A 21,008-nucleotide genomic window follows, 5' to 3' on the forward strand; every position below is an offset into this window, starting at 1 on the left:
ATCTATAAATACTCACATTCATCATCCATTCTTTACATCAAATTATCTCTCATTTATACTTCAAATTTATTTTTTTATTATGAAAATAATTATGTAATTTTTAATTTTTAGGATTTTAATTATGTAATTTTTAATTTTTTTAGTAATTTGTAATAGTATTTTGAGTATTTTTAATGCATTTTAATATTGTGGAAATATTTTTAGTAATTGAAGTATTTAAATTGAATAATAGAATAGTGAGACTCTTGAGCATGCTCTTGCGGAAGAATATGGATGTGGGTATTGTGCTCTTGCGGAAGAGCATGAAGTAAAAAATGAATAAATGTGGGTCCGAGCCCACATCCATGCTCTTGCGGAAGAGCATGGATGTGGATGCTCTAAGAAGTTTAAGAATTAATTGACAGATTAGTTAAAAAATATTGGACTTAATAATTACTCCATCCGTCCGTGAAATGTTGTCCAGTTTTACCATTTTGGTCCGTCCGTGAAAAGTTGTCCACTTTGATTTTTTTCTATTTTTGGTAAATGGTCCTCACTTTCCACTAACTCTTTATACTCACATTCTATTATAAAACTAATATATAAATGTGGGACGCTCATTCCACTAACTTTTTCAAGTAATTTTCTACACATTTCTTAAAACTCATGCCTAGTCAAACTTGGATAATATTTTGCGGACGGAGGGAGTATTCATGAGACTCATTGAAGATGAATGATTAAGCCGTCCATGATACATTAATTTAATTACATGTAAGTAGACCAAAGATTTAAGACTAATAGACTAATATGTGAAGAAAAGAGTCCAAGAGATTCAGGCCACGTTTGTTTGACATTAAAATAATGTTAATAGGGAAATGATATCTGGGATTTTGATTCTTGAATATATGATTTCTAGAAAATATGATCCATGTGAATATGATTATGATTGTTGAGAATATGATTCCTAAGAAATATAATGCAATTGTCAGATTTCCAACCTATCGCAATTCATTCATTCATTCATTGCTACTATAAGCGCAAGCTCGCTCTTCTTTATCCGACCAGCTCATGGGTGATTAGTCCACCTTTGTGTGGCAAGCCTCCGATTATGAAATGCCACTACGCAAAAGTGATAGGCAGATTTGAAGGTTCACCACATGTCCCCGTAAAATACGTGATAGAATTTTATATGGCGCAGCTTACTCGGAATGCCTTGGCTCTGAATCTCCATTGGTTATCATTCAATGGCTTTGAGACATGTAGGTGTTAGTAGTTGGCCCCGACAAAAATTAACAACAATGCCACCAGATATTAAATCACCATACTACCTTAACCTACTTGCATCTAGCTATAGGTTGAGCTCCAAAAACATCCAAGTACATTTGCATAGTGAATAGAGAATTAAATAATTTCTTTTGAGGATTTTGTAATTAAGAAAAAAAATATATTCCATCCGTTTCACAAAAGCCATTTTTTATCCAGCAGCTTGTGTTTGCACTTACTCATATGTAACCCAACTCCCAACATACAAATCTCGCACACCCCTATTATTTGCTCTTAAACATAATCTGTCTTCTAGCAATTTGAAGTCAGTGTTAATTTCTTTGTTCTTTTATTTGAATTGACTATAATAAGTAAATAACTAAGGGCATTCTGCTTAAGTATGAGGCTGATTTTAGTTCCGACACATTTTTCTAATATTTCCTTTTTCACTATTTCAATTTTCAAATAAACTTTTACGTTTTGTTTTTACAATTTACTAACTAAAAATTAAAAGTGAAGTTATAAAATGGTTTAAAATTTTAATCAATGTTCATGTAATAATAACATTAATCATGGGCGGCTGTGGAAATTGCAAAGAGGTGAAAATTCAGGGAGCTAAAATTAATTAATGCAAATATAAATAAAAATTGGGTCTGCTTACAGCTTTTCATAGTAGTAGTAATAATAAAAAAAAAAAAGAGGAAAACCTCTGTTATTTCGTCCCTCTCTCTCTCCCTGTATCTAGCTCATCTCACTGTCTCTGCTTAAAGATTTGAACGCCAGAAGGGGAATTCGGAGTGCAAGAGAGGTGAAAAGATGAGCGTCATTGATTTACTAACTCGTGTCGATGCGATCTGCAAGAAGTACGACAAATACGATGTCACGCAGAAGGATTCCGCCATCTCCGGCGAGGACGCCTTCGCCCGCCTCTACGCCGCCGTAGAGTCTGACATAGAGGAAGCCCTCCAGGTTTGACTAATTTCGACTGCTTAATTTTACTCACGTTGACTGAATTTTAGAGATTTTGATTTTGATTTATCTTGGCAGAAAGCGGAGACAGCTGCCAATGAGAAGAGTAGGGCATCTGCTGTTGCGATCAACGCCGAGCTTCGAAGGACCAAGGCCAGGTTGCTCGAAGAAGTTCCAAAATTGCAGCGATTAGCTGTTAAGAAGGTTCTGCTCATTCTACTTTCTGTTATTTTATGTCTTCACTTAATTTGTCATTTTATATCTTCATTTTCATATTTAGTTTGCTTTGAAGTGAAAGCTATTGATTCATTGGGCGATTTGGTGGATCGTTGGATTGATTTTTTCTAGGATCTCTCATATTTCATTCCTTAACGCTGTCAAATTTAACCTTTATTGAAATTAAGGATTTCCTTGTTAAATTCTTAGTGTAATTATCAGTCTCTGAGATAAAAGGATAGCCTGCATTGTTGATAAAGGTTTTTATGACCTTTTCAAGTCGAAACCCATTTTGTTATAGTTGTTTGAATCGGCGGTATGTGAACAATTTGTTCATAGGAAGCTGGTTCTACATTGGGATGTGGTGGCAGCTTGTGATGAGAAGGAAAAATGTGGGAGTAGTTAATAGCAGATGGGGCAGGTAGCAATTTGGTTATTTATTCACTTTACATGTTAATCATACTTGTGCCTTGTGGCACCGAGCCCTAAATTCATGATTTCAAGACGGTGATGGTTGGAGTACCTTGTGGCACTGTGCCCTAAGTTCATGATTTTAACCACCTTGGGACGGAGGGAGTAGTGAATAGCAGATAGGGACGGTAGCAATTTGATTGTTTATTCCCTTTACATGTTAATCCCTACTTGTGCCTTGTGGCACTGTGCCCTAACTTCATGATTTCAAGACCATGATTGTTGGAATACCAGAAGTCTAGAACTGATGAATTGGCTGATGTCCAATTTAAAATGCCAAATGGGTGTTGCCATCGAGTCAATAGCTTACTTGTGCCATTCTATTGTATCTGGAAACACTCCATCATGAGTTTTCTTTGAGGTATCAACTTCCAAGAGAAGGTGGGTACTGAACATTGGTGTGTGGTGTTTTGGCCCGATCTAAATTTTTTGAATGGGAGAGGTCACCCAGGGTTCTGTTTTAGTTCATTGCGAGCTATCATATATGGGGGGTTTTCATGTAAGTAAGCTGGCGTTAAGTCAAACTACTGATTTAAATCGAGTGCTTTTGGGAAATTTGAACTGAAACCTTATGAGTATTTATTTAGTTCTTGTTTCATTTTGCAGAACTGATGCAACCTGGTCTCACACACTCTGAGCTGGAAATACCATTTTACAGTCATGTTGTAGCTACTTGGTCTCTTTAAAATGTTGCAGTTTATAATTATGACACATTTACACTTCAGCCTGTGTTTTGTTCTTGATGATAAATAATTTCATCATTCATGTCACATTTTAATGTTTGTGAAATAATTAATGATGTTGGTGTTCATTTCAGGTTAAAGGACTTTCAACAGAAGAACTCACTGCCCGTAACGATCTGGTCCATGTCTTGCCTGATAGGATCCAAGCCATACCGGATGGGTCTGCAGCACCACCCAAATCATATGGGGGTTGGGGAACATCAACTTCAGCTCCTCGTACAGAAATAAAATTTGATTCAGGTTTCTTTTCCCGATCAATATCCATTGTATTCAACTTTGTGTTTCTGTGTGCAATCTCTTCTGCTTCTGATGGAGCTGATTTGGGCTTTGTTGACTATCTGTTGATGCTGAATTTTAGATGGAAAGTTCGACAATGAATACTTTCAGAATACAGAAGAATCAAGTCAATTCAGGCAAGAGTATGAGATGCGGAAAATGAATCAGGCATGTGCTTTTCTGAAAATGCAATAGTCTAGTGTTATTTTGAGGAAGCTTTCAACAATTTTTTGGATTATTATTTTCACAATAGTATCATCTAAATCATAATGCAGGACCAAGGTTTGGATGTTATAGCAGAAGGTTTGGGTACATTGAAAAACATGGCCCAAGATATGAATGAGGTTACCTTTCATCTTCCATGGCTGTTCTCTTTACTTGTTGATATCTGATACTTCTGTTTTGGTTGTTTGCCAATTTCCTATTCTACAATAATCTCAAATTCCATGCAATTTGTTGCAGGAATTGGATAGACAGGTTCCGCTAATGGATGAGATTGACACAAAGGTTAGACATTCAATGCAAACATATGACTGGTGTGCAAGATTTGAGTAATTTTATACTTCATGACACACGTTTCCCTTTGCCTATCAGCATCTCCTGTTCCTCCCATATTTGTAGACGTGTAAACAAATCCAACATTACCCTAAGCATATAGTAATATTTACTAAATGAAAACATGTATGGTTTGCTGGGAATTCCTACCACAAAGTTCTCAGCACAATTGCACCTTTGTTTGGTGATTCGAGAGTGTACTTAAAGCTCAGATAGTGCTTTCATTTGCCAGTTTAGCACTAATTTCATTGTTAGAGAGAATTGTAGGTTCTGTGTTTGACTAATTGCCAGTACGGCTCAATTTGACTTTGGGTGAGAGAATTCATAGCTTTGCAATTGATTGCTTACAGGTGGACAAGGCAACATCTGATCTGAAAAATACCAATGTCAGATTGAAGCACACTGTAAATCAGGTGACTTACTTTCAAGTTCTTTAATATGTGCATGTTCTTTTTGAGTAAATCTTAGAAGATATTGGTCATCGAACAATCACGAGCTGTTTAAACCAACGTGAGTGTGTTCCCCATCATCGTACGTATGGATTGTCCAATGTCTGGGATCTCCCAGCATCTAAGAAGCATCCTGTTGTCTGACTATGTGGCATGGGATTGACTTTGCAATTTCTACTCTTCTTGATGTGCTTTTGGTCTTGTTGCAGCTAAGGTCTAGTCGAAACTTCTGCATCGACATCATTTTGCTGTGTATAATCCTTGGAATAGCAGCCTATCTATACAAGTAAGTTCTTATAATCATTCATTGGAGAACTCCTCCAATCTCTTTTAGATTAGCATCCCATAACTGATGGAAACGGTGCCCAGATTTTGTTTATGGATTTGACTTCTGAAACTCAGAAAACCTATAAACTAGGATTAGGCGTTAAATGCATTTAAGATGATAGCATTTCTTGCTTAAAGTAGATAATAATGCTGACAAAAAGACGTGCTTGCTTGCTTGCAGTGTCTTGAAGAAATGAAGATTCTGCTGCTATGTGTGCTTATTTTAATGAAAGTGCCGATGCTGTGTTACTGATTGGCGGCATACGTGTGTCACAGTGTGTGTATTTGTTTCATGTTTTGGAAGATAGAAATGGTTATTGGTGTTCTAAATACCTATTTGTATAATTAATTCTTGATCTTATACAATCATTCAGATTCGTATTTCTTTATCTAATTCAATCATTCAGATTCGTAAATGTGTGAAAAAGCTTTTACATAATTACACTTAGTAAAATATTACTCGAAGAGAAATAGGGGAAACTATAACCACAAATATTATAAAAAAGCATCAGGAAAGGCTAGATTTAAATCGGCAAATGGGTATTAATTAAAGCTATTTTTACGTCAATTTTATAGGAAAAAAGAAGCGAGCATAGTAAAATGGAGCATTACGAAAAACTTTTCCTCTCTTACGAAAAGTATTTGGAATTTTATTATCAATCTATCATAGCATAATTTGGAATGCACAAATCATGAAATGCTAAAATAAAACTTCAACATAATCCCGATATCATAAAAAGTCTTAATACTCCCTATATATTGCTAACAACATTATGATTCACATTGCATGGTATATAAAATCGATATACCAGGTCAAATAAAACTAGGAAAATCAACCATAATTTTGAAATAGTTTTGATAAGATTTATTGATTTTAAACTCAAAATCAGATAATCTATTAATTGAAGAGAAACGTCTAATTTAAGTTGTGTTGGAGTGCATGGTGTGTTTTGATGAATTTAATCTTAACGTAATAGATGTGTTAATTAATTTAATCTACAACGGAACAGAATTCAAACCATAACAGCTAGGCAAATGACACCGGACGTGGCAGTTTCCGATTGGCTATAGTTGACGTTACATGTGGAATGCCCATGCAGTCAATCCCTCCCCCTGTTAATTTACCGTTTTACTATTAATGTGCTAAATAAATTCTATAATCAAACTCGAGAATTTCTCTCTATGATTCAACAATTTGTTTCAGCACTGAGATGGCGGCAAATCCATGCGGTTTTGATATGGTGGCGTGGAGAGGATTCATTTACATAGTGATTATTCTGAATTTCGCGCTTTCTCGTCAGCTCATCCTTCTCCAACCGCTCATCGTAGGTAATTTCTACTGATATTCAATTCCCTCGTTTAACTCTATGCAATTGTATAGTCATGAAAATTATGAAATAGAGCAAATTGTGTTGATCTCTCTGAGATGCATTTGGTTTTTGTCTCTCCTTCGTTTGTCACTTAACAACTGATTTTTATGGTGCTTAGTTAATTGTGAACTTCAGAAACTAATAACCCTCAATGAAATTGTATGGAACTAAAGTAGATGGAAAAACTGGTGATGCTGCTGCTCTGTTTGAGAGAGTTTCAGAGAGTGTAAAAATGAAGAAATACAGTGACGCCCTTGCTGATCTTAATGCTGCCATAGAGGCAGATCCAGCACTCTCAGAAGCATATTGGCATCGGGCATCCATTCTACGTCAACTCTGCAGGTTTATTTTGCTTCAACTCTAAGGATCTGTCTGTGTGTTAACAAACAAAATCTGTATTTGTAAATAAAGGGACAGCCACAGGAAAATTTCATGTTCACTTAACAAATATTTGTCACTAAGAGAGGTTTGAAATTATTCTAGTATGAAAATGGTACTGTATTTGTTTTGTTAAGTATTGCGTGGGTTTATTTAGTTCTCTCTCCCAATATTGAGAGGTCATACCATTGAGATGATTTTTGACTTGTGTAGATATGGAGAATCTGAGGAAAGCTACACAAAATTTCTGGATGTAAAACCTGGAAATTCAGCAGCAGAGAAGGAGCTTTCTCAGTTATATCAAGCTCAGAGTGCCTTAGATTCAGCGAAAGATGTTTTTGAATCTGGAGACTATATGAAAGCACTGGAGTATCTTGAAAAAGTTGTTCTGGTTTTCTCTCCAGAATGCTCCAAGGTCAATAATTCGTTGGTCTACGTAGCTGAATAATGATTTTATTCCCTGAGCAAAGGTCCTCTTCATTAGTGGTGGCACATGGATTCATCTTAATGTAATGCCTATGTTATCTTGCAGGCCAAACTCCTTAAAGTGAGATTATTGATAGCTGTTAAAGATTATTCAAGTGCCATATCCAATTCAGGATACATACTCAAAGAAGATGAGGACAATTTAGAGGCTTTGCACTTACGTGGCAATGCCTACTACTACTTAGCTGATCACGACATTGCTATTAGGTGTGTTCTGATCACGACATTGCTATTAAGTAAGGACTTGGAAGTCTAATCTATTTTTTCCCATCTCATGTATTTCTTCCTTAGACATTACCAAAAGGGACTTCGTCTAGACCCTGAGCATGCAGAACTGAAGAGATCATATTTTAAATTGAAAAGCCTCCTTAAAAAAACTAAAAGTGTAAGTGGTTAATTTATTTATTCATTTTGATTGTGCCACATTAAGATGGTGTTGTCTTCATTTCATCTTAAAACTGGATAATGGTATATCTCATGCAGGCAGAGGATAATGCAAGCAATGGTAAGCTACAATTGGCCACTGAGGAATATAAAGCAGCTCTTTCTTTGGACCCAAACCATTCTTTTCATAATGTGCATCTTCAACTTGGATTATGTAAGGTTCAGGTGAAACTTGGTAGGGGAGATGATGCTGTGACAAGTTGCACAGAAGCACTTAAACTTGATGGAGATTTGGTTCAAGCACTAGTCCGGGTATGTATCTTTTGTTCTTTTCTGTTTTAAATTTGAAGTCTTGTTAGAATGCTATAGATTGATTGCTTTCTGAAGTGGAACTATTGCACTTGATATAATTTCCCCTTTTCTGTTTGGACTTTTGACCATTCTTCCCAGAGAGGTGAGGCGAAGCTTTTGATAGAAGATTGGGAAGGAGCTGTGGCTGACCTAAGATCAGCAGCAGAGAAGTCACCTCGGGTTAGTCACTGACTTTCTTAGCTAGAACTATCAAATTTATTATCTCATGGTGCTGATCGACTCATAGGGCTTAGGCCATGTTACGTTTTTAGAAGTTTTGTTTGATAAACACTTCCAAGTATTATTTTTATTTGTCAGCAAATGCATAACTAGATATGTTTGTTTATGGATGCTTGTGATTACTCAAACTATACATCTCTACAGTTATTCTTTTTGCACGAGTGGTGTACACTTCTCTAAGCAATTGGTCCATTTCTAAAGTTCTTACTGATACTTCTTTAGTAATGGTGTTAGATTAGTTCGACTGTATTTCTTTGAAGTTCTTTTCCTTTTGAAATGCTTTTTCAAGAACTTGTTAGACTAATTTGATCACTAGCTTTGCACAGGATATGAATATTCGTAGAGCTTTAGCGAGGGCTGTAAAATCCTTGAAGTTGAGCCAACGGAAGGACTGGTACAAGATTTTAGGAGTTTCTAGAACTGCATCAATGTCAGAGATTAAGAAAGCTTACAAGAAGCTTGCCTTGCAATGGCACCCTGATAAGAATGTGGACAATAAGGAAGAAGCAGAAGACAAATTTCGGGAAATAGCAACTGCCTATGAGGTTGGCTCTTATTAGATTATTTGTAATACTCCATAACTAACCATTTAACTCATTTGTCATTCTATGGAGACATGGTGGTTCACCATTGACTTGTGCGCATGACTGATTATAAATGGAGTCATTCCACCTGCCTTTTACCACTGTAATGACTAGAAGTGATACTGGTTATAATGATCCACAAACCGACAATGGCCACATATCCTAATATCATCATGCTTACGTGCATTATTAACCACTCAGACTAAGACCTGTTACTAATATTATGGATTATCTTCCCCATTTTACATTGCTTTCTGTTTGAAATTTTTGTGTTCAACTCATTTTTGAGCCATTGGGGATAACATTGATGCCCCAATGGTTTCTCAATTTAATGTTCCAAATATTTGATTAGTTTATAACTTGCAGGTTTTGGGAGATGAGGATAAGCGCACGAAATATGATACTGGTGAAGATATTGATGGCATGGGGATGAATATGGGTGGTGGAGGCTTTAATCCCTTCGGACGAGGGGGGCAACGATTTACCTTCCGTTCCCAAGGAGGTTTTCCTGGTGGATTTGGAGGTTTTTGATTCTAACCCTGAATAGGTGTGCAGTTCACCAATTCTTGTAGCCTGGAAGCCTTCTCTAATTGGTTATCAGTGCAAAAATTTAGTAACTTAGAAAATATATCCAATCAAATGACAATGTCAAACTGTATTTATAACAATTGATCAAAGAAAATTTTCAAGAACTTCTTGAGTTGTTACTTGGTCTATAAATAAAATCTTGATGATGGAAACTGCTGAAGCTCAGACATCTGTGTGTTCTTCCTCCAAATTCCCTACTTCAGAAGTTGTTGGACTGAATGTTTTCTTACATTTTATATGTTCTTGTTACTGCTGTTGTGTTTTCCAGGAACTTATTTTCACATTCAGGGTGAAAAGTACTGTAAAGCTAATTTGATAATTATGAGACACTTGTTTCTGATGCTTGCAACTTGCAGTTTAAGCACATATGGGAAATAAAAACATTCGGTATTATGTGCTGGGATAGGGTTCTTCTAAACCAAAATGTTGCAGAATACATGAAACATATTGCGAGGAAGGATATAGAATTATTAGTTTGTGTGTTCAAAAGATTGTGTTTTCTCTCAAACTGTAACCGAGGCAGGTAGTAAGGGAGGACATGGAATTATACCAGATCTACTTTCTGGTCGTCTGTGCGGGAGTTTAGCATGCCTACTTTGAAACTGGAGAAAGCACTATTTGGCTGCAGAAAGAGAGTTAACCCTTGGTTTGAATCATTAAGCTGCGAGTTGAGGTTGTCTGCTTCTCTTGTGCTCTGCAATCAGGAGCATGGTAAAATGGTTCAAGGGAGCACACCTCTGAGATAGATGGTGGTGTGGTGAGTTAGGTGGTAGAATTAGCTGTTTAAGGTGGGAAGATGAGTTTGACAGATCTTCTGGCAACTAAAACTTTGCTTTGCGCACAAGATATGACAACTAAGGCTGGTGAGTTTTCTGTGAATTTATTATTGATTAATGTTTGTAATCTTTACCTTCAGCATCATGCAAATCTATTGTTTTTGCAATTCATATGTTATATTGTCACATATGCAAAATATACAGAGGCACAATGTGTTGCAAATAAATCACTCTTAATGTAACATACAACAACTCTTGGAAATCACAGCAATCCAGAATACAAGAAACACGTTCTAATAATAGATATCCCAACAGCATCTGTTCTTGCACTCATCATGGAAATGCTGCCAGTACTAACATGAAACAGGCCGTTGCATATATCGCAATTTTGGATAGGCATTTTTCAGTCGAAGAATCCACTGGTGCAACATATACCGGCGAAGCCTTGGGAGAAAGTTTCTTTGGCGAAGGTGGTGGAGGAGGCGGTGGTGGCAGAGGTACATAAAATCTCATCGGAAGCAGCACTTTATCCACCTGATACACAGCTAGCTGGTTGTCATCAAATATTGTGTTGGACACACTTGTGTTTGTCTCTCCAGTTGTAATATTCACAACACTTCCGAATGCAGTCACGTTCATTGCCAGCAGTTCTGTGCTGCCCCCGGCTTGTGTGCGCAGAGGATTGCTGGCTGTCTGGAACTGCAATGGGGATATATGGCTGGTCAGGACATGAAACTTCACCAGCTCCTTCTTCTGCTCGTCAGTGAAGGAGTTGAGAGTGCCAGTTTTAAGGTTGGAGAAGGCACTGTCTGTTGGGGCGAAAACTGTGAGGCCATTACTCGAATCAAGAAGCTGCGACTCAAGGTTATCTGCAACTTTGGTGGTCTGCAGCAGTTTTATAAACAGACCAAACCTTCCATCCTTCTTGAGGATGGAGATCACACTAGGTGGCCCAGTCGGCGCAGGGCTAGCTGCTACAGTAGCCGGAACGGATTGTGCAGGGGCTGCTGCGGGGGACTGTGCAGCAGCAAGGGTGCAGCAAAAGAGGAAGATGAAGGAAACTGGGAACTGGATGAGTAGCTGAGTCATCTTGTTGCTTCGACTTAATGAGGTATTGGAGGAAGGCGAAGTTGGATGATGACACACTCATTGAAGCTTTCATTTATAGTAATGAAGTGAGTGGGGAGAAGAGAAGAGAAGATGGTAGTGTGGTGAGTGAGGTGACAGTAACAGCAGCTCAAGGATGGAATAAGATGAGTGTTGATAATTTACAGGCAGCTAAAAGATTGCTTTGCAAAGAAGAAAAAACAACCAAGGCTGGTGAGTTTCTACATATCTCATCTTGATTGATACTGGGGACTAACTATGCAGCTAATATTTTTCATCAAAAAACTATTATAAAATTTAGCTTGTTTGATCATATATTCCTTCAACTTCCAATTTTATTATTGTCAACTTAATCTACTATCCAGTGTAAACAATCCTCTTTAGATACTTGATGTATATTTGGAATTGGAGATGAAGCATGAGATATGTGATTAACATTTAACATGGGAGTATCTGGAGAAGACACAAATTGAAATTTCATGGTTAGTAGATGGAAAAATTAGATGTGATAAAAAAAAATATACTCTCCTTATTTAAATTTGAGTCTCAATCTCGAATATCCACTTCATTTCCCAGTCTTGTCAATTATGATTGCCTTGTCATTGAAATAATTGGATACTATCATCCACCACATTCCAATAGGTATAACTTTTCGGGAGTTGTCTTGATTAATTGCAATTTGGTTACTATCATCGATAGATTAGCTAATTATCATCAAGGCAATTGCGTAATGTGATCATTGTAATTTAATTGCATTATTGATGGATTAGATAAATAGTATGACTGTAATTATTGCAATGGATTATCAAGGATAACTCTGCTTAACCCGTTGATAATAAATAACGAACTCTATATTGGTGACCTATTGCCTTCGTGTATTAGGGCTTGTTAGATTTGGAACTACTCTCAGATATTGATGCAGGTTACAATATAGTGAAATATTATAATTTTGTTGATGTATGTTATTCAATGAAATCTTTGTATCTGTAATTACATATATTCTATTGAATATATAGATTTGATTCGAATACTAACCATATATGAGATAGTTGTAATTTTATTGGTATTTCTATTTATTATTTTATCGTTCCTTTTGTATATTATTGTCAATGATAAAACCAATTTCTTCTGCATTTACAAATTCATACCCGTGGTTATATCAAGTACTACCAAAATACAAGAATTTTGGATTATAAACTCGAGTTTTATCATGAGAATATTGAGGTTGAATCACATGAAATGCAACCATTGTTATGGTCATGCATCACAATTTTTGTAGCATCTCTCCAACTAATTAATTCCATGAATCCCCTCACCTATTCAATAGTCATAATCCCGGAGATGAATTTCTAAAATAAAACTTAACGGTTATGAAGCGTGGTAAACCGTATTAGTAAATTTTACAAATTTTGGATAAATTTGGACCATCATATACAAAAAACACGTACCACGATTTACGACCATCATAAAACCTAGATATACAATAAATGTTCTAAAGATGAGTGAGAACAGGATGGAGCTTCTGCCGGTCCCTCCACCCGCAATCTGATAGAAATCCATGTTTTCCATCCTAAAACCAATTGGTGATAGAAGGAGTGGCCCATGGAATTTATATACTAGTTTCAGTTTTCTTTTAACATCGATGTTGGACAGTTATATGTGTTGGACTTTTTTCTGATCGATTGGACAACTGGCCCATTTTTTTTTCGATCGGTTGGACCACTGACCCAAATTTTAAGCCCAAATATTCTTTTGGGTCAGTCATTTTTTTGGTTTTAGCCCAGATATATTGCTGGATCAGTTAAATTTGACCCACCGTCGGCGACCCCCACGATAGAAATCCATGGGTTCCATCCGAAAACCAATTGGTGATAGGAGGAGTGGCCCATGGGATTTATATACTAGTTTCAGTTTTCTTTTAACACCGATGTGAGACAGTTATATGTTATTTTTCTAGTTTCAATTGCCAATACAATCAAGCACCACTGAGTCAAGCCCAATGGGACGAAGCCAGGGCCAAGAGAACGATCACCCTGAAAGGACAAAAAACTGGCCGATCATATACAAAGATTAAATTATTATGTAGTATTTGGATCCTTCAACTAGGACTTAAGAGTCCTATAGAGGTCTATACTATTACACCTGAACTAGGGTTTCGAGGCTTTCGTTTACATATTTGTTTGAGTGCCATTGAGAAACTTTTTATATCATCATATCTTTTCCACCTCAATAAAAGCACCATTGATAGGATTTCGAATTGCCTATCGAAATTAGGCTTTTGGGATTGCCCATAAGAGCGGAGGAAGAGAGCAGCCGGCGATCAATGATATATTTGATTTTGATTCTGATCCAACTATTCCATGCATATTTATAATCGGTGGGAATACAAAAAGATATCCTATGATATAAAACAAATCTAATTCAAATCCAACAATTATCGAAAATAAATCAAAACCTAACATATATTAAAAATCAAATCAAATCCTAGCAATTATGGAAAATAAATCAAACCCCAACAATTATAGAAATAAATCATAATATACAGCTAAACAATAATATGGAATAAAATAAATATAAATCATAATATACAGCTAAACAATAATATGGAATAAAATAAATATAAATGTCTCCCTCCCTCAAAATATAAACTTTGAGAACAACACGATTTTTAATGCAAATTTAATAAAATGAAAAGAGATAAAAAAAAGTGATTGGATATTGTTAATGGAGAATAGAGTTCACCTCATAACAAAGAAAAACTTAGGAATATTGGAAATGAACTATTTTTATGAGACAGATGAAAATGAAAAAAAATTAGAATATTTAATGGGACAAAGGAGAGAGTATATATTTATATATACTAATCCCTCTATCCCAAGGAATATGACCCCTTCTTTAGGTGACACATGAATTTATCTCTACTAAAAAGGAAAGATAGTCATCTTAAGTGGGACAAAGGAAGTAACAAGTGGGGGGTCAAACACCAATAAAATTTGTTGAGTGTGTTCAGTACTAACGACGCGGAAATAGCTCGAAGGTGAGCAATATAAAAAACCGCGTATGAAAAATGGATGATGAGATCATTAATTAGTTAATAGATTTTTTAGAGCTTATATTTTACTAATATTTCAGGATATATTTTCATATTTATTAGATCAAAGAGTTATTTTCTATAGTAGACTTTTAAAATAAAGGCATCACATAAAAATTGATTTTTATTCATATAATATTTTAAAATATTTATGGAATCAAAGAATTGTTTCATATTCTTAAATTATAAAAATCATTTTTTATGATTATAAATTAAAATAATTCATGTACAAAATTACTAGCGAAATAAATCAATAAGAATTACTAATGCGAGAAAATAGTGAAAGTCCACAAAACATAAATGAATTTGAGAAAATAAAAAAATTACTAATTTGAGAAAATAAAAAAAAGCCAGATAGAACTCGGTACCCCGAGATTAAGAGGCCGAAATTGAAAGCGTTTCATATTTATAATGTTGAATAGATACATATATTAGAGCATCTCCAATGGCGGCGTCGACACCGGCACGCCGATTTTTAGCGGGCGCCGGTGCTGACGCTGAACCATTGCAGCCGGCGTCGGCGAAATCGGCGTCAAAATTGGCGTGCCCACGCCGATTCTTGGGCTGACGCCGATCCTCACGGCGCCATTGTAGGCCCCGGATCGGCGTCAGACCGACGTCAGATTTTTAATTTTTTTTTTAATTTTTCGAGGAGAAGGCTTATCTTCGCGTATTGCTCCGGAGCATGCGTGAAGAATTGGAGGGGTTGCAGAGGGATACCAGCGGGAGTAGCCGCGGTGTTGGTGGCGACGGAGGCGGCGGCGGCGACGATGAAGGGCTGGGTGACGACGGAGGCGAGAACGGCGGCGAGGAGTGATTTTTTATGTAATTTTTTTATTGTACTTTTTAATTTTTGTACTTTTTTTTAAATTAATGTACTTTTTTAAAATTATTGTACTTTAAATTTTTAAAATTATTGTACTTTTTAAAATTTTAATAATATTATTCAATTTTCATGTATTTGTCTCGTAAATTAAATTTCGTATGTTGCTACGATTGTAATTAAATTATATAATTGTTATTAGTGATGTGGATAGGCTATGTGAGAGCTATTGCATGTCCAGTTGCATGTCCAGATGATGTGACAGGAGGATTTTAGTGCTGATGATATGGCAGTGACAAGGCTATGGGAGGACTATTGCATGTCCAGAACCACTGGAGATGCTCTTAGCATATGGTAAATACTCAAATGGTTGAGGGGCCCAAGGGGTTGACCATTGTGTTGTGTTTCGGTTCAAATCAAAACCGGAACCTGCATTTCCACTTCTAAAAATGAAGCGGGAACCAAACCAAATAGGAGTCCCACAGCCAAATAGTTGAGGTTAACAATGCCCGAGGCCAAAGTTCTCATATTCGAGCCCTCCGTGACGCGGACTTTAAATTTATGTTCACTTAACCATTAAAAAAAGAAGAATTTTCTGTAGACCAGCCACCAATTTCTCAAAAAGATAAAAGAGTAAAAGAAATCACTTCCTGGTGAATCTGTCAAAACGAAACAAGCAACCCACAGCAACAACTTGCTTATGCATATTTAAATTTTAGATCACCAAATACATATAGTACTATGTAATAATGTAAGGACTAAAAATATGTACCAAATAGTACATTTCACGCCATGGAACTCCAATCAAGCCCAGCAGAAACAACGTAAGATGACCATATAATGCAGTGAATACGAAAGCAAGGAGAGCCCACCTTAATGGCTGCCCTTATCATCGCCCTTAAAACATAATAAAGATATAATTTACATTACATTTCCAGAAATTAAATAGCAGAGGGTTAAGTTACAGGAAAAGAAATTTGTTTGCAGCAAATGATAGCTACTCTTGAGATTGTGAGTTACTCAAAACTGAGATAAGATGCAACTGACCAAGAACTAAGGATGATATGGAAGTTTTTAGAAGAACAAAGTGTAATGCTTCTTCGCAAACAACAAGCCATACATTCTAGTATACCTTCTGAAAATCATTCTTGATAAAAATGAATATGTATAGAATATCCATTTGCATAGTGATGAGACAGCAATCTGTATAGTATAAGTAAAGTCTATATGCAGCAAAATGAATGCACGACGAGGGTGGGAAGAGAAAAAGAAGATGAAGCAAAACCAACGAACCAGGAGCCAATGGAGAAGAAAAGGAAAAACTTTACAGAAGCACTGCAGCATCACATATTTTTCTTTCTTTTATTTTAATTTATTCATCGGCTCCATTGTTGACCTTGATTTCTAAAAGGCGCTCCACTGGCTGTCTGCATATCGGGCACCTGTTTGTTTGGGACCTCAGAACTTTTGCGCACTCACTGCACATACACTGCATCATCATCAAGAAAATAAGTTATTTACAGATAATTAAGAGGTATCTTGATCTATTAATGGAGTCACAAATTTCTGAATATGCTTAAACAAAGAGTTAGTGTACCATGTGACGACAAGGGAGGACAGTAGTGTCTCGGGGTTCAGAGAGGCATATAACGCATTCCTTTCCAGGATCGTTCGCATCAACTTCGCCCTCGACAGAATTTCCAATTCCATAGATCTCTTGTAGCTCATACCTCATGCCTTTCACCCACAATATCTGCTTCACCACTCTTACATGATATTCACCTTTATCCTTCTCAAACACAGCCTGAGTTATCTGGGAGTTCGAGGACCCATTGTCAGAGTTTCCGTTTTGACCATCTGTCAATGCCTCTGCTTTGACTGCCAGTGGATAAATGTCCACATCCCCGTCTTTCAACAATTCTCCCTCCTCAAACATTGAAAGGTCTATCCCGGTTCCAGAGGGTTGCTTAAACTCCTGGGCTAAACCTTGTTCAAAATCCACCTTGATCGACGGATGCAAGCTTTCTTTGATTGGAGTCAGGCAGCAATCTTCACCCTCCTTTGCAAAGAAAATTATTGTAATGCTGCACACAACAAGCAATCCCAATTCAGATTAATCGATAAAACATAGAGCTAATTCTCAAGACTGCGCAGCCAGTATCTAGTTACCCAAATAGTAGTAGTATTGAACTGTTCACCATCAGCACATTCTAAATGCACCATATACTCGAAAATTATACATTAACAACGAGCTTTTGTTTTTCTAAACAGAAGAGGTGATTCCAGCCTATTTCTGCAGATAAAACTCTGAAAAATTCACATGATCCAACTTTCCACAACTTCCAAATGCTTTGAGTACTTGTGTCTAATGTTTGGGAAAACTACAAATTCAATCACCAACTATACCCCATTTGGCAAATTAGGTACAACTTTTAAAAGTTGGTATATTCTTATCTATCAAAGACGCAAACTTTAGCAGAATTCAATACAATTCATCACTCTCTTAACAATGAGACTGTGCTAAGGCATCAACTCTAAACCTATTTAACACGCAAATTAACACAGAGTTACAATCACTCAACTCAAAATCTCCCAAAAGAGAGGAAAAAGAAGAAACCGTTTTATACCTTCCCGCGACGGTGGCGTCATAGGTGAAGGAAACAAGATATTTCCCGGGATTGTACTCATCGGGTTCGATCTTCAGCGTTTCCTTCTTCAAATTCACATCGTTCCGAATCGTCACCGCCTTCTGGTGCTCCACATACTGCGGCGGCGGCTGCATCATGGGGTACCGGCCGTTAACCCAATTGGCGTGGTGGTGGTGGTGATCGTACGGTGCGGGAAGGGGCATCGGCATCGCCGCCGGGGGGGCGTAGTAGCCGGGGTACTGGTGGTAGTAGGGCGGCGGCGCGTTTGAATTGGGGTTGGGGTAGGGCGTGGCGGCGGCGAAGACGTAGCGGTTGGCGGTGATTTCGGGCTGCGGGGGAGGAGGGTGGCTGCGGCGGGAGGAATTCCTTCTTCGGGAGTGGGCGCCGCTGCTGGTGATGTTACCCATGGATTGGGGTTTTGTGGAGAAACCCAATTGGGAAATGTGGAGAAAGGTGATAGTGATACATACAAATACAAATACAAATACAATACAGAAGGAAATATGTATAGAGAGAAAAAGAAAAAGGCGGCAGTGGAGTGGAATCTAATGATGTGATGAGTGGAATTCCGATTGCGGTGGCGTGAACCTCTGCTCCACCACCTCCACCATGTAATCATACGAGTATTCATTATCATGCCAAAAATGGATTAAATCAATTTTTTATTCACTTCTACTGATTTTTATGATTTTCAAATTTTACAAATTAAATATTACTCCCACTATGTTTACACATACAATTATATTTATCTGATGGGTCTGTTCAATTTGATGGAAAAAATAGTATATAGGATTTAATTAGTATTTGAATTGATTGACAAGATTATGTCAAATATTATTTTAATGGAATATTTGGTATGTAAGACTTAAAATAAGTTAATTACAAGAGGTTTATTAAATTCATTAATAAAATAATTTGTTGATTATAAAATGATGAATTGATTAAAAAATTCACTTATTTTATTTCATTATTGTGCATCACGTTGCAATTAATACAGCCTATCAAAAAAATCATTAATCCATTGCATAATTTTTTATTGAAAAAAGTGAAAAACGACAACAGTAATTTATTGTTTGTTTAATTGCTTGGTTATTAATGCACCCACACCACAAAGGCACAAATCGCTGTTGAAAACTTGAAACCGTTTACACACATACACAGCGCATTCGACCACCTGCTCACAAAATCGACACCACCCATCCCCAAAATCAGAGAGAATCGGCGACGCACAAACAAGAATCATAGGTGGCCAAGGAGTAGTTGGGTGAAGTCAGAGAGAAGATATCTGAGATAAATTTTGCCACAGTTTCGCGGGATAAGTGTAGAAAAATGACCGTTGAAACGGGCCAAGATTGAGTTGTCTCGGGCCGAGTCTTGGGGAAAAATGGAACCGAACAGCGGATTAGAGAGGAGGGAGAGAAGTCATGAGAGCCACAATGAGTATTAATTTAATAAGATGACATTTGAGCATCAATAAAGAGGGAAAGGTTTATTGAAAAGATATTTTCTTATTTACCTTCTTAAAAAAAGTTATTATACATTCTTAAAAAAGTAATGGACTCTATGGAAAGAAGATAAATTAAAAAAATAAACAAAAATAATTACTCCCTCCATCATGTCACATTTTTCCATTTTCGTCCGTCCTATAAAATTTGTAACATGCTTTTTACCATTTTTAGAAGTGGACCATATATTCCACTAACTTATTCTCACTCACATTTTATTATAAAACTAATACTTTAAAAATAGGACTCACATCCTACCAACTTTTTCAACCCATTTTCATCATATTTCTTAAAACCCGTGCCAGATCAAACTGTGACAAAATTTTGAGGACGGAGGGAGTAATTTTTTCCCTTCTCAAAATAAAGAAAGTATAATACGACTAAAAATTCCATAATCCTTCCATACCAAATGACATGATAATGTGGTATACCTCACCACTAATTTATTGACAAATAGAAGTTAAAAAGGTCTCATGCCACATAAATTTAACTTCAATACACTAAACTAATGGCTCCATTAATTAATTTACGAAAGGTAGCATAATTCTATTAAATATGGAATGGCCATACCCTAGAATTTGGCACTCCAATATCTCTTATGATATAAAAATATTTTTATGTGTATTGCATTTTCATTCGATCTTATCATTCCATGTGTACCTCAAATCTTGTTTCCGAGTGACCGTCACCATTGATTTTATCTGAAGTTGAGAAAAGCATTTTGGATTGGAGATATTTATTTTAGGTATCGTTGCTGGAATGTGAAGAAATGCTTTTGAAGATACTTTTGTGGCAGCTTTAAATTTGAACTAGGAGTAGTATTTTTGTTTCTTTTGTTTATGAAAGTGAGAAACATACTTAATAGCCACCGAGTAAGTTTCATAAGATTATACTTTTCGGTGATCTTCAAGCTATTCTATTTGGAATCATATAAGAATATTTTATTTATAGTTTTTTATTTTCTTAATTTTTACTTGCTAATAATTGAAAACTAGTATAATTTATTACTGCTAAGAAAATATAAGTTATAGTCATAAATTTTATTTCTATAATTTTTTCGTATATATAAATATAAAATAAAGACAAATATTCTTACCCATCAAATCCTAAAATAGTACTACTATCAAACAATTATGACGTGCAAGTTAATGAAATACTAGCTACCGAGTAAGCTTCATAAGATTATACTTTTCGGTGATCTTCAAGCTATTCTATTTAGAATCACATAAGAATATTTTATTTTTAGTTTTTGATTTTCTTAATTTATAAAATTTCTTAATTTTTACTTGCTAATAATTGAAAACTAGTATAATTTATTACTGCTAAGAAAATATAAGTTATAGTCATAAATTTTATTTCTATAAATTTTTCATTTATATAAATATAAAACAAAGACAAATATTCTTACCCATTAAATCCTAATATAGTA

At 36.1% G+C, this 21,008-nt stretch overlaps 4 protein-coding genes across 6 annotated transcripts; 2 read left to right on the forward strand and 2 right to left on the reverse strand.

Annotated features, from left to right (window-relative positions):
• The first annotated feature begins 1,928 nt into the window (after positions 1-1,928).
• LOC121763906 (syntaxin-71-like) lies at positions 1,929-5,664 on the forward strand. Its single transcript, XM_042159999.1, has 9 exons — positions 1,929-2,211; positions 2,290-2,415; positions 3,716-3,881; positions 4,000-4,085; positions 4,193-4,261; positions 4,380-4,424; positions 4,823-4,885; positions 5,131-5,207; positions 5,430-5,664. The coding sequence occupies exons 1-9, from the start codon at positions 2,059-2,061 to the stop codon at positions 5,443-5,445; spliced, it is 801 nt and encodes a 266-aa protein (XP_042015933.1). The 5' UTR covers positions 1,929-2,058; the 3' UTR covers positions 5,446-5,664.
• A 766-nt stretch (positions 5,665-6,430) lies between these two features.
• LOC121764566 (dnaJ protein P58IPK homolog) lies at positions 6,431-9,794 on the forward strand. Of its 2 annotated transcripts, none has more exons than XM_042160575.1 (9): positions 6,431-6,577; positions 6,792-6,960; positions 7,210-7,411; positions 7,529-7,689; positions 7,774-7,867; positions 7,966-8,178; positions 8,317-8,397; positions 8,784-9,002; positions 9,408-9,794. In XM_042160575.1, exons 1-9 carry the CDS (start codon positions 6,460-6,462, stop codon positions 9,570-9,572), a joined length of 1,422 nt encoding a protein of 473 aa, XP_042016509.1. In that variant the 5' UTR covers positions 6,431-6,459; the 3' UTR covers positions 9,573-9,794. The 2 variants fall into 2 exon arrangements, with proteins under 2 accessions (XP_042016509.1, XP_042016510.1); XM_042160576.1 differs by having other exon boundaries at positions 6,795-6,960.
• Positions 9,795-10,560: 766 nt separating this feature from the next.
• LOC121764567 (fasciclin-like arabinogalactan protein 12) lies at positions 10,561-11,832 on the reverse strand. The gene has a single exon (XM_042160577.1). The coding sequence runs from the start codon at positions 11,492-11,494 to the stop codon at positions 10,739-10,741; it is 756 nt and encodes a 251-aa protein (XP_042016511.1). The 5' UTR covers positions 11,495-11,832; the 3' UTR covers positions 10,561-10,738.
• A 4,211-nt stretch (positions 11,833-16,043) lies between these two features.
• Positions 16,044-18,689, reverse strand: LOC121765930 (probable E3 ubiquitin-protein ligase LOG2). Of its 2 annotated transcripts, XR_006042873.1 has the most exons (4): positions 18,054-18,689; positions 17,024-17,510; positions 16,720-16,915; positions 16,044-16,323 (listed from the first exon to the last, which is right to left on the reverse strand). XR_006042873.1 is itself a non-coding variant. In XM_042162228.1 (3 exons), exons 1-3 carry the CDS (start codon positions 18,479-18,481, stop codon positions 16,799-16,801), a joined length of 1,032 nt encoding a protein of 343 aa, XP_042018162.1. In that variant the 5' UTR covers positions 18,482-18,688; the 3' UTR covers positions 16,487-16,798. The 2 variants fall into 2 exon arrangements, 1 of the variants encoding a protein (XP_042018162.1); XM_042162228.1 differs by lacking the exon at positions 16,044-16,323 and having other exon boundaries at positions 16,487-16,915; positions 18,054-18,688.
• Positions 18,690-21,008: the final 2,319 nt, after the last annotated feature.

Source organism: Salvia splendens, chromosome 14 (genome assembly GCF_004379255.2).
Source record: "Salvia splendens isolate huo1 chromosome 14, SspV2, whole genome shotgun sequence".
NCBI classification, from domain to species: domain Eukaryota; kingdom Viridiplantae; phylum Streptophyta; class Magnoliopsida; order Lamiales; family Lamiaceae; genus Salvia; species Salvia splendens.

Excerpts from the sequence above, each read along its gene's own strand:
- LOC121763906 (XM_042159999.1), top strand. The coding sequence starts at position 2,059 with ATGAGCGTCATTGATTTACTAACTCGTGTCGATGCGATCTGCAAGAAG. Across the intron at positions 4,425-4,822 it reads TGGATGAGATTGACACAAAG|GTGGACAAGGCAACATCTGA; the intron begins GTTAGACATTCA and ends GATTGCTTACAG. Across the intron at positions 4,886-5,130 it reads TGAAGCACACTGTAAATCAG|CTAAGGTCTAGTCGAAACTT; the intron begins GTGACTTACTTT and ends GTCTTGTTGCAG.
- LOC121764566 (XM_042160575.1), top strand. The coding sequence starts at position 6,460 with ATGGCGGCAAATCCATGCGGTTTTGATATGGTGGCGTGGAGAGGATTC. Across the intron at positions 7,690-7,773 it reads GATCACGACATTGCTATTAG|ACATTACCAAAAGGGACTTC; the intron begins GTGTGTTCTGAT and ends TTTCTTCCTTAG. Across the intron at positions 9,003-9,407 it reads AAATAGCAACTGCCTATGAG|GTTTTGGGAGATGAGGATAA; the intron begins GTTGGCTCTTAT and ends TATAACTTGCAG.
- LOC121764567 (XM_042160577.1), bottom strand. The coding sequence starts at position 11,494 with ATGACTCAGCTACTCATCCAGTTCCCAGTTTCCTTCATCTTCCTCTTT.
- LOC121765930 (XM_042162228.1), bottom strand. The coding sequence starts at position 18,481 with ATGGGTAACATCACCAGCAGCGGCGCCCACTCCCGAAGAAGGAATTCC. Across the intron at positions 17,511-18,053 it reads GACGCCACCGTCGCGGGAAG|CATTACAATAATTTTCTTTG; the intron begins GTATAAAACGGT and ends TGTTGTGTGCAG. Across the intron at positions 16,916-17,023 it reads TCCTCCCTTGTCGTCACATG|TGTATGTGCAGTGAGTGCGC; the intron begins GTACACTAACTC and ends ATGATGATGCAG.